Here is a 12,290-nt window from a genome sequence, read left to right as displayed (position 1 = left end):
AACCAACGAGGGAAGACAAGAGCAAAACAGTTTGGCAGTTTGCGTCGAATAGTTTCTGTACTTTCGGACACTTGACACATTTCCTTCTTGGCAAACTCACAGAACTTGGCAAGAGATCAAGGGAGGGGCAGTTACTGGACCTTATACATAATTTATATAGTCTAACAAACACACACAAAAACAAGGGAGTTGTTAAAGCACTCTTAAAAATAAGAAATTTTAATAAAGAAATTCGCAAAGAATTATAGGAAACTTTTTAACCATTCCAATAAAATTTTCTTTATATTAAAAATTCCTAATATTATTTTTTAGAGTGCACCACTAGACACATTATTTCATGCTATATTTGGAGTTTGGATTGGGGGGATGTTGAAAAACACATCAAACATCGATTAAACTCAGTCCGAAATGGGGAAGGCTAGTTTATAAATTGAAATTGGGGTTTTTTTTATTCTGTCGGGGGTACTTTCATATATATTACTTACCCCATCGCCAGTTTTAAGATCAGTCAGACATTTATCAGTTTCTACAACAGTCTCTACGTTCTTGTTTTCTCTAAATTTGTTTTTATCTTTTGATTTTTTCGGATTAAGCTGCGAAAGCGATCGATTTACATTGATTACAAAGACACCAAATACAGAGATATAGGAAGAGAGGGCGGATAGCTAAACTGCTATGGAGAGCTACTGTAGGTGGACCTTAGGGGGTTTGCTTTATGGGTACGTTTTCCCCGATTCTCACCTGTAGCTGGTTCTGGTCCTTCTTTAGTCGGATCTGGGTAAGGGTGCCGGCAAGGAGCTCATCGCAATTGTGATTAATGCCCACAGAGACCTCGATAAACTTGGCGCCAAATGTGCAAGCCAGGCATTTGCCATCTAAAGAGGAATAAAGTTTTTAAAGTTAATACAAATATGGAAGAAAATATAGATTAGATTAAGTATTGGATTGGAATTAGGAATAATTTAAAATTTATTTAATACTGTATTTATATCCTTGCAGAGTATTATAATTTTAGTTAGAAGCTTACAAAGCAGTGAAGGAATCATTTCCGACCCTATAAATCATATATATTCTTGATCAGCATCAACAGCCGAATCGATCTAGCTATGTTTTGGAAGAACATTTTTTTAATAAATTTTTTGAATATTTTTTGCATCGTTAAAATTGTAAAAAATTGGCAAAAATTCTAATTTTTTTAAATTTAAAATGAAGATTTGTTAACCTGATAAAAACTAACACAGGAAAGCTTTCCGAATTGAAATTAGTGCATTTTTGGCTTAGTTATGAGACTTTTAAACTTTGATTTTTCGTAAAAAATTGCAAATCAATATATAGATAAATATTGGCTTAAAAAATACATTATAATTTTAGTTAGAAGCTTACGAATCAATGAATGAATCATTTCCGACCCCATAAGTCATATATATTCTTGATCAGCTTTAAAAGGCGAGTCGATCTAGCTATGCCCGGAAAAAAATAATTTTTTTTCGAAATTTTTAAATTTTTTAGGTAAAATTTTGCATGGATAAAATTTGTAAAATTTGACAAAAATTGAAATTTGTATACTTTAAAAACTGAATATGCAGATTTGTTAACCCTGTGAAAACTAGCACAGAAAAGCTTTCCGAATTGAAATGAATGCATTTTTGGCTGAGTTATGATATTTGAAAAAATATGATTTACCCAAAAAATTAGCATGTAAAAATAACGATTTAATATACCTAGAATTCTTGTATGTGTATGGCCCACAAGCCAATGATTCCCAGAAGTCATATATATTTCTATTTGCAATCGTAAATCATAATCAATAAGGAATAAAACATTTGACAAAAGATTCTATAAAATATTGAACTGGATTTTTCACAATTTTTTAAGTGGTATCATAATTAAATTGTCAAAAAATCAAAAAAAGTTTCCTTCCTTACCCTTGCAGGAAGGCCAAATTTGAATTAGAAGTTTGCAACGCAGAATGGGGGGAAAATTTAAGCTGCTTGAGATTTTTTAGGGAATAAGTTACATTTTTATCTGGCAACACTGGTTTCTCCAATGCTGCCAGACAAAACGGACGAAACAACGAAAACATAAAACACGAAAAAGATCTCCATGGAGGATCGCCGCGGCGGTCCAAGGAAAAATGGAAAATAGAAAAGGAAAACTTCGCGGAAAAACCCGTGGCAAGTGCCAAAAGTGCGGGAGAACAACGATCCCACAAACTGAAAAGTGCAAGAGAAGTGGGGGCAGCCGGGCCGCTGAATTATGTGTGTTTTCTTTTTTAAGCCACACATAGGCAACATAAGTGCGCCATTTTTCGGCTAGTTAATGTTGTTGTACTTTTTCTGTGCGGTGCAAAAAATGTGTATTTAGAAGTGTGCCAACGTTTGGAAGTGTTTTTCTTCTTTTTTGGAGTTCTTCGTCGAGAAATCTAATTGGGATCTACAACAATAAGCTATGTAATTGGGTGAGTAGAACAACAACAACACTATTTTCTTATTTCATTTATCCTCGAGCTTCTCTGTTCTCGCGCGCTCACTTTTTTTCTTTTTTGGGTTTGCATGCTCTCGCGCTCAGAAAGGGGAGCCTATGAGAGAGAAAGAGAGCCACAGATACGATCCTCTCTTGTGGTTCTCGGTTATGACATTTTGAAGGTTAGAAAACCGCGTTTGTTTACATTTTTTTCTTGACCTTTTGTAAGGCGAAACTTAACTTAAGCCTTATTTTACTATATATATTTTATTACTAGTAGTGGGATATATCAAAATTTAAGAAATAAGCATATAATTAATAAAAACTATGCTATTTTTATATCGAAATGGATAAGTATAGCTTTGTCATACTAAAATTCTAGGTAAGGATTGATAGGGATTTTCTTAGGTCTATCATGAGTTTAGATCTTTTCTTTTAGTACATGGTATTGTAATACCCTTGTACCAAACTTTTATAATCCAGGAAACCCTTTTTTTATATGATTTTTTTCCCCCATCTAAGCATTAGGATTAGGAAAGGATTTGACTTGGTCACGCCACATAATTGACGATGCAAATGAAATGCAACGATGACCGACAACGGGCTAATTGCAGTCCAGGTACTTACCCTGCGCGGAGACGGCTCGTGAGCGGGCCAAATCAATTTTGTTGGCCACCAGAATGGTGGGGCGATGGCGCAGCAGGTCCATGTCCTGCAGCCGCGATAGGATCTGCTTGGCCCGCGTAAAGGACTCCTTGTCAATGCAGGAGTAGACGACCAGAAACGCATCCGCCTCCTCCAGTTCGTCCTGCAAAGGATAGAGACCAGAGAGTCCAATTGAAAAACGAGTCGAAACGAAACAAAACGGACTCAACAAGTTTTTAACATTCTAAGGCTCTGGTCCGCCGGCCAGGCTTGCCTTTCGTGACTGTTGAAAGTATTTAATGCCGTGTTTTATAACAGCGCCCCCTCCCCCCCCCAAGGTCCGAGTTGAAAATTAAAAGTTGCCTCCAAGCCGACTCAAGTGCAGAAAGTAGAGCATCCTGGCCCACTCCTTGTACCTTTTGTGTTCGGTACTTTTGCATTTTATGCTCGTAAAAATTAAAATTATGGCCACTTGGCATCGCAATAACGTGGCGAAAAGAAAAGCAGGAATAAAGTTGCCGACTTGCTCGGACTTTTAATGATGTTCATTTATCTGGCCCATACATTAACAGGTCAGCGGGATGGCTCTATCGCCGTCCGGCTCCTTCGAATTTCGCTTTACTCGCTCCTTGATGGTCCTTAAAGGTGTGAAGGTAGGGCTTTTATTCTTGCTTATCATTAAGGATATTAAGAGGTGAGACGATGAAGGGTATGTCCAGGGGTTTGTTTTTCCATGGAAGTTGCTTTAATTTTGTTTAAGAAATGTTTTTGCAAAAATATTTCCCAATAAATTCGTATGGATTTCTACTTAATTCCTGTTATTTATTTTGTTTCGTTTTCAGCTCTTTAAATGTTGCATAAAATCTATAAACATCAGTTAAACATTTCCCTGAATCAACATTTCCCTTGAATCTAAATCCTGATGGATGTTTTTCTCCATTTCCCTGATATCTTTTTGAGTATTTAAGAAGTCCAATATTTCGGCTTAAACACTTTGTCTGCGGTAGAGCAGGTTTCCTTCGTGTCCTGGACATTTCTTTTGGCTTCCGTTTGCGGCTCATAAAACCATGGCAGGTCCCAAGTCGAAATTTGAAATCGAAATTGTCGGTGGAGCGGCTTAAGGTCAAAACCTTGAGCAATTTATTATTTGTTTGTTGTTTTTTTCCAGAGATTTTCTTTGGTTTTCGCCACCATGCACGAGTGCTTTAATTCGCTTGATTCCTGTGTCACATTCCCCCCAATGGATAAATTGTTGCCATTTCCTTTTGTTTTGTCGGGGGTCCCAGTTGGAGTCCAAGTGCGAACCCCAATCCCAAGCCTCGTCTTCGGCGTCATCACCATCATGGCTATCGCCATCGTCATCGGCATTTGTAATTATCATTATCGCGTTCATTTGTATTGTTTGCCAGCCTCGTCCCAGCCTGGTTGGGTCTGGCCCGTTGGCCATTTGGCATTTGGCCAGCAATTTGGCATTTCGATTGCACAGCGGCTCATATTGTTGTATTTATATTATTCCTCTTCCTTTGCCCTTCGTGTTTGTTGTTTTCCCTTCTTGGTTTTTCTTTTTCTGGCGGCTGCAAATCGATTCAGTTGCAGGCGGTGGCGGCGCCCATCTGACAGGATTTTAAATGAATTCCTTAAATTATTTCAAACTAACAACAGCCGGCATCCTGCAGAAAGCACTCCGTGCACTTGGCCGTAATTAACCGCAGTTCGCAGATTGCTCAAAGTCCCTGAAACTTCTCATAGTTTTTCCCCCGAGTTGAGAGGAGCTCTTCGTCTTTGCTTTGGCATTTTCCAAAGGTAAAAGCACTCGGAAAAATAAGGTAGTAACATAGAGTCTAAAATATATGAAACTTTAGTTTAGGTTCTACCTTTTATGTATATTAAATATTTTTCTATATTTTCTATATTTTAAATTTTTTGTTTGTGAGCTCAAGGCAGCTCTACTCCTTCTCCTTCCTTCGGTTAGCCGATCTCATTTTGCATCTGTAATTAATTCACTTTGTGCAATTTATGCTCGTCCAGTTGGCAAATCACTCGCCGCTCCCCAAAGGCAAAATCCCTGCCCAAGCGGACAAGCTCATTTGTCTTGCTGACGGACAGGACGAAACTGGCCAGGAAGGACCCCGGACCGACCACCACACGGCTGAGGGCACGGAACAAAGCTGGCTTTTGCGGTAGAAGCCCAGTTAATAGTGAAATATTTAACGACAATTACAAACACAAATAGGGCGAGCGAAAGCTGTTGACTTTAGTGCGGGTTGTTTCCGCCTGGGAAATAACACTGGTCAGCATGATTATTGCCATTAAAACCAGAGTTGGGGTTTGGACTCAACGCATTTTCAAGCTAAGCACGAAACGGGGGCTTAATAAGGTTATACAATGTTGGTTTTATTGAATTTAAGGTTGTACTTTTGGTTACTTTGAGATACTTTTACTAGTTTGCTGACTAGAGCTATAGTTTTTTAAAGGTTTTAGAAAGGAATTCTTTACTTTTCTGACTGGAAATAGGGTTATTTCTGCAGCTAAGTGTCCCAATCACTCACCTTGCTCTCCGTATTCCCTGTGAGAAACTTCAGCTCCGATTCGGTGCCATTCAAAATGATGGAGATGTTCTGCTCGGCCTCGTCGCACTCTGAAAAATAAAATCCGCATGAAATATACCTACATTTTCTGACAAAGTCATGGAATAATCCCCGCGTATACTAACCCGGTCCATCGTAGGCATTGATGCAGTCCGAGGTACGGAACTGCGAAACCAGAGCCTGCTTGCCCACGCCCGCGGAGCCCAGCATTTCGACGCGATAGAACTCCACCGGCTGATGGTTCTCCTGGGCCTGGCTGGTGTTACCCCCAAATCCATTGCCAGTGCTGCCGCCATTGTATCCGCAGCCGAGGCCCAGGCTGCTGCCACCGCCGACACCGCCGCCCAGGTTGCCGCCCACGCCGCTTCGCGGATGCATGGGACTGGAGGGGGCAAGGCTGTTGCTGCGCGAGCGACGGCGACGGAAGGAGTCGCCTCGATTAATGATACCTGGTAACGAACGAACGAACGAAAAAGTTGAAGTCTAACAAAAAAATGTCCTGAAAACGTCAGGCATTTGGTATTCCAACTGCATGCGCCGGGTGGGGCCAACGTGGCGTATGTGCAACGCAGCGACTCAACGAACCGTTGCGCATACGCCACGTAGCCGGGCAGAAATTACAGTTTCCTGCCGCAAGGGCAACATCAACAATAGTTAATCTATCTTTTGTGTCTCCTCCACCGAAAGTTTGTCTGTCTGCCTTTAAAAACGGTTGCCATCAAAATTTACAAAAATCATTTTCAGTATAAAATGAATATTTATGTGAACAGAGTGAATGCATTTTGCATGTTCTTTAAAATAAAGCAATTAAAAAGCCATTGCATTTTAAACAGGACAAGGCGTAATGGTGACTTTAACCCGGCAATTGAATATATAAAATATACAAATTTATAAAATATTCGAGTGCAAAAGAGGTAAGTGACTCTCTTTGGGTGTTGATGAAGTAATAAATAAACTTAAACACACACAAGTAAACACTGCCAAGGGCACTGCAAGTTGATTGACCAAAAGAAAAGCTAAATAAATCCAGAAATAATCTGGCATGGCGCTCTCAAGGTATTACCCAACCGAGTCAAGAGCCTTTGAGCAACCTGCGGCCATTGTCATTTATAATCCCACCAGGCCAAGGGGATGTATCAATCTGCAATCTATATATATATATATACATTCATGTCTGGCACTGTTCTGTTTGGTTGCTTGTCCGTTTATGTAAGTGTATGTTGTGTACATTTTAAATGTCATAAATAGATTTATGGCCTGCCTTATTGCATTTAGCCGTCTCGCGAAATACACGAGGTTTTCCTATATATATTCCTATATATATATGCGGGATAGTGGTGAATTCTTTCACTCATTTCTCATCTGCGATCATTAATTGTGCAAATTGATTTAATTGCCAAAAATCGTTCTAAACAATTTGCAAATCGAAGCGAACTGAACCCCGTCATCATTGGAAAGTCATAAAACCATATTGGTTGGCCAGATGATTTTCCAACGAGGCCAGCGCGTGTGTGTGTGGGGAAAACAATTCATTTGGAAAAGGTGCAAATGTTCGGCAATAAAAATTGCGATTTAGTTTACTTTCCGTTCAAATATTTGTGCAATGTTCATAGTTATTTTTAGGAATGTAGCTATAATTGAAACTGACTAAATCGCTGGAGTAATTGCAGCCTCTCCTTAAGCATTTCATCAAAAGCCAAAATGTTTTCGTTTCACTTGACTTTGATGTTGGTTTAGCACTCTCCTTTCTTGGCATTTCCCGAATTTCCCCAGTTTGTGTTTGTGTTTCCCTAAAGTATAACTGCTTGAGCAAATAAATTGTTAAATTTTATTTGTTGATTGATTTTGAGTACGGCAAGTGTGGCCGGAGATTTAGCATATGTTTGATATGATTAACCGCCTTCAAGGTTGCCACTGGAACTGGAACTGGGACTTTTGTTTAAACAAAATAAAATATGTATCTAAAAATACAAATTGAATATTTAGATTTTGGGTAAATAAATCGATTGTTCTAATCAGGGCTAAAGCAGATATGCACTGGGAACTATCAGAGTACTTCAGTTTAGTTAAATTGAGGTTTAGGTTCTCCTGATTGTTCCTTTTTAAATAGCTTTATCTATGGCTTAAAGCCTGATATACTTTGTTTTTATAATTTATCATTTTTATTGGCAATCCTGATAATTTTTCCTGTGCACATACGACCGAGTTGGAGCCTTATTCAATTATGATTCGTTTCTGGCACACAGGACTATCGGGCATTGTCTGGCTGCAGCTGGACATAGTATATATATAAATATATATATATATATCGAGAGAGATATATGGAAAATTCATTCATGGCTCTCTTCATTGGCTGCCATCGATGACTGACACTCGCCTGGGCATTTCAATTAATCACAGTGGCTGCCTCCTCCCGCGAATCAATGTCCGCCTGTCAGTTTTTCAGTTTTTCGCCCGCTCATTTTAAATTTCCCACTCGTGGCAACCGTAAACATTATTGATGGACGGACGGCCACGGCCAGAAGCTCTTCCTTCTTGGTTGGTTTCATTTGGGTTTTATCCTCTCACGCCTGTGTGCCATCATCTTGGGGCTGAATTAAGTTTAATTAAATGGCCCAGGCCGCAAAACAAAGATGGCATTGCTACGAACTACATGGCATTCAGCTTGTATTTGAAAGCAATTTAGTTGAGCAAACACAGACACTTCATTGAATTTTAATATGCATTGCGTTGGGAGAACGTGAGTGTGTCCCACGGTAAGGGATGAGAGTGTAAAACTAAAACCGAACTGGGACACACACTCAGACCTTGATACTCTTTGATGTAACTGAAAAATTATCCAGGCAGGGGGATTTGGGATTACTTTTGATACCTAAACTAAGGTTGAGGGTGTTTTCCTGATAGTTTAACTTGGAATTAAGCACAGGGAAAATTTGTTAAGGGTGGAATTTATAAACATTTCTTGAAATAAGTATAGAAACTATGTTTTCCAAATACAAAATCATTTGAAAAACAAATACAAATATTCTAAAACTATCTTAGTCTCTTGTATATTTTTTTAAGTGCAATAACCTAAACCTCAACCCAAAAAAAAACCCATTCCCATTACCAACTTTGGGGGTTGCGTCTGTCAATTGGTTCCAACTGCTCTTCACCAGCTTTCCCACCTCCTCCTCCTCCTCCTTCATGACTAAGTTATGACACCTTGTGCTGTTAATACGCAGACTTGTCGTCTGTTTGCTGTCATGTCTGCTCAAGTGTTCCGTAGTCCATAGCCCCACAGTAACGTAGTCCCTCAGTCCCGTATTCCGTATTCCGTATATTCCGTACTCTGTGTTCCGTGTTCGGAGCTGTTACGGGTGGGCTTAAACACGTACTTAGAGTCTGCCATGCATTTGTGCATGCAAACTGGGGGGAGAGGATAGAAAAGTAAGTGGGTATTGGGATCATGGCTATTAGGTTGAAACTACTGAGATATACCATTTAGTTGCCAATTTTCCCAAAGGAAAGTAAGGAATTTAAGCTTTTTTAGTTTGAAAATTTATAGAAAATAAGCCAAGTTTAAGAAAGACTTTTGAAACAGTTAGCTATACTTCTTTTAGCATTTAAATGTAATGAATTTAGGTCTTTAATAGTATCATTTTCTCTCTTTAGCAAATTCCTTTACTTGTATCCTTATGTCTTCTTAACACATCTAAGTAACTGAACTGGATAATCGATCTTAATTGAATTAAAAACTCTTCAAATTGTTGCAAAAACTTTCTCTGCCAAAGATATCATCAGCTAAATGCCAAAACTTTCAACTTTCAACTCGCCTTTCGTCCTTACAATACTCGTCTGACACTGTAGTTGGGATAACACACAGTGCGTATGTGTAACAATAACGTGACACAAATGTGGAATAAAGATGAGGAGGAGATGAGATGAAAAAAAGGAGGAAAAACGAACACACGCATAATGGGAAAACTTCGGAGGACTCTGCGGTTGTGTGTTAGTCTCGTATTCATATTCTATGCGGAGTGGCATTTAGTGCCAGTGATATCTCCTTAACATCTCCGTGTAACAGCCTTTTAAGATTTCAATAAGGATTGCTGCATGCCCCGGGATGAAACTATAATTTTATGCCTCTTGGATGTATCGTGTATCGTGTGTCCCCAAGAGATGTCCTGTCCCGCATTGTTTAGATATGTAATCCCAGTCATCTGGCCCCAGGATCCTTTGTTGACTTTCAATTTCGAAATTAATAAATGGTCCGCCATGGCCTTTCTTCTTGGCTTAGGGATTGGGGGATCAAGATGGGAGGAGGGTCCTGCGAAGTCAACTCACCGCCCTTGGAGGCACTGAAAGTGCGCAGTCGGTCCACATCCTCGTCGTCGTCGTTGACGCGCAGGTGATGCATGTTCATGGTGGGCACGTCCAGGAAGGCGTTGGATTTTCTATGTGCTGTGGAAACGAGAACAGATTAAAATTTAAATGAATTAATGTTTTCTTAAGGTTTTCTTCTTCTCTAGAAAGAGATTTCAAACCTTCACAAATGACACAACTCTTCCTCTACTCCCCACTTTAATTACACATTTTCCAAATGAATTTCCTCCCATCTGTAATAATAAACATTAACCTAGATATGTGTGTACACATATATTATCCCATTTTTTGTACAGTGTGTTGGTATATCACTTGTCCTGCATTATTGATTCAATATTCGCTGTTCCAGCTGCCTGACATTTGGACAGCTTTAATGGGTCGCTCATGTCGAGTTGACACACAGAGAGTATGACGAGAATATACACACACATGTTGACCACTTTGCTGCTGGCCAACTGGGTCAATGGTTAAGTTCATCGGACGAACGAATCGAGGAGCAACGTTAATTGAATCAGCATTATTGAAGGGTACTTAACAAAGGACCATATGAAGGCAACACCTTGGAAATGGCTTTAAGCCCTGCGGTCCAGCGCCCGCTGCCTTTTGGCCACTAAAAGCATTTATGGTCAATTTTACATTGCCGCCGCTCTCGTGCGGCGAGAGCAATTTGGCTGAGAGCTTAGTTTATGCCGCATAAAAGATCAGACTCGGCACTTGGCTAATTTGTTGGCCTTGTTTCACAGTTTTTGATGCCCGGAAGTTGAACTGGGAGCTACGGCAAACGATGGTGGTTGGAATAGTAATAGTTGAAAGGAGTTTTCTTTTTCATACAGAAAAACTATTCTTTAGAAATACACAAGGTTTCATCTTCTACTTGAATGAATACCATTTCCCCTTGGCTCATAAACTAAGCTATTAACTAGTAATCTCCCCCCTATTGTGCCCACTTAGTTGTAGTAATTTTTGCTCACCGTGTGGCTGTGGCCTCCGCTGTGATAACTTGCGGCGTTGTGGTGGCGTCTCCGTCTCACTCAGCCGCGGCTCGCTGGTGCAGTAGGAGCGCGTGTCCTGGAGCGTGTGCTGCTGCTGCTGTTGCTGCTGCTGGGCCTTGGTCCGCTGACGAACCTGCAAGAGGAGAACGGAGTTATTCAAGAAGCATCTGACAGATATCGAAACTAAACTATTCATCGCGACTCAAGGCAAACGCTTTGATTTATGCATTGCCGCAGGATGTGCCCTTGCCAATTGAGTGAGAAATTAAATTGCATTTCTCGGTTGCAGGCGGCCAATCAAGCGGTGACACACACACACAAATACACACAAATCAAATTGCATTTGTTTGTCCTTTTGCGAAAAAACAGGAAAACAGCAAAACAGAAAACCCTGCCAACCCATCCACCCACAGAACCCACCGCTCTTGGCTCTTGGCTCTTGGCTCTTGGCTCGCCAATGCCATAATTTATCGGCTGACTTGACACTTGGCACTTGCCAGCGGCCTCGTGAGAAGGGCTCTTGGTGGTGCTTAGGGATGCGAAACGACAGGAAAAGTCTTCAAAAATATATATATTTATAAATCTACAAAGGAAAACGTCATCAAATATAAGACCAAATATACAGATTCTTTATTTGTTTTGAATAATATATAATATCTCATACAATATCTATTGTATGACAATATTGATATATCGACCTCAAGTGCCATCGCTATTCCCACTCCCACCCCTGATCACTGAGGGAAGCGCTTAAGGGATTCCCCTGAAATGTCAAGGTTAAACGCCTTTCGCCGGACACTCGAACTGCAATCAGCACCGCCGCTTGTTTCGTTCGCCGCAGAAAGTTTCCTGCTCACGTCTCCATGTCCATGGGCATCCCGCCTGCGGAGAAAGGAGAAGGAGAAGGCGGTGTCCCAAATCCTTCAAGCCACGTCCAAGTGCCTGTCAGTTTGCGGTGTTCCAAGCGGTGTTGGAAAAACCTGCTGACGACGGTCGGTGTCGGTGTCGGTAACATTGGTGTGGGTTTTCCCGCTGCTCTCTCTGTGTGTGTGTGTGGGGTAAAACTAATTTCAGCACCTGTCCCGACGATGTAAGCTTCTTGTTCAGTTTCTTTGGTCCACTCAGCAGGTGAGTGTGTGTGTGTTTTTGGGCCTTATTTATAGCCGCATGCAAAATGTCCAACTTTGTTAGCCGCTTCCGTTTTCCTTGGCCCAAAAAGCATCAGCGAAAATACTTT

The 12,290-nt window shown here is 40.4% G+C and overlaps 1 protein-coding gene across 4 annotated transcripts in view; it reads right to left on the bottom strand.

Moving 5' to 3' along the window:
• The window catches only part of Rgk3 (Rad, Gem/Kir family member 3), a 29,762-nt gene that overhangs the window by 1,407 nt on the left and 16,065 nt on the right, over nt 1-12,290 (bottom strand). For 2 of the 4 annotated variants that reach the window (XM_020946886.2, XM_086827270.1), the window contains 7 exons: nt 11,033-11,186; nt 10,023-10,139; nt 5,822-6,145; nt 5,658-5,746; nt 3,091-3,271; nt 742-875; nt 486-593 (listed from right to left, as the gene is read on the bottom strand). In XM_020946886.2, coding sequence (XP_020802545.1) covers nt 486-593; nt 742-875; nt 3,091-3,271; nt 5,658-5,746; nt 5,822-6,145; nt 10,023-10,139; nt 11,033-11,186 — 1,107 coding nt within the window. The remainder of the gene's footprint in view (nt 1-485; nt 594-741; nt 876-3,090; nt 3,272-5,657; nt 5,747-5,821; nt 6,146-10,022; nt 10,140-11,032; nt 11,187-12,290) is intronic. The other 2 variants (XM_020946888.2, XM_086827271.1) reach the window with 1 other exon arrangement.

Source organism: Drosophila serrata, unplaced genomic scaffold (assembly GCF_035046125.1).
Source record: "Drosophila serrata isolate PLE 108 unplaced genomic scaffold, ASM3504612v1 contig_165, whole genome shotgun sequence".
Classification (NCBI taxonomy): domain Eukaryota; kingdom Metazoa; phylum Arthropoda; class Insecta; order Diptera; family Drosophilidae; genus Drosophila; species Drosophila serrata.
This window is presented reverse-complemented; position numbering and strand designations above follow the sequence as displayed.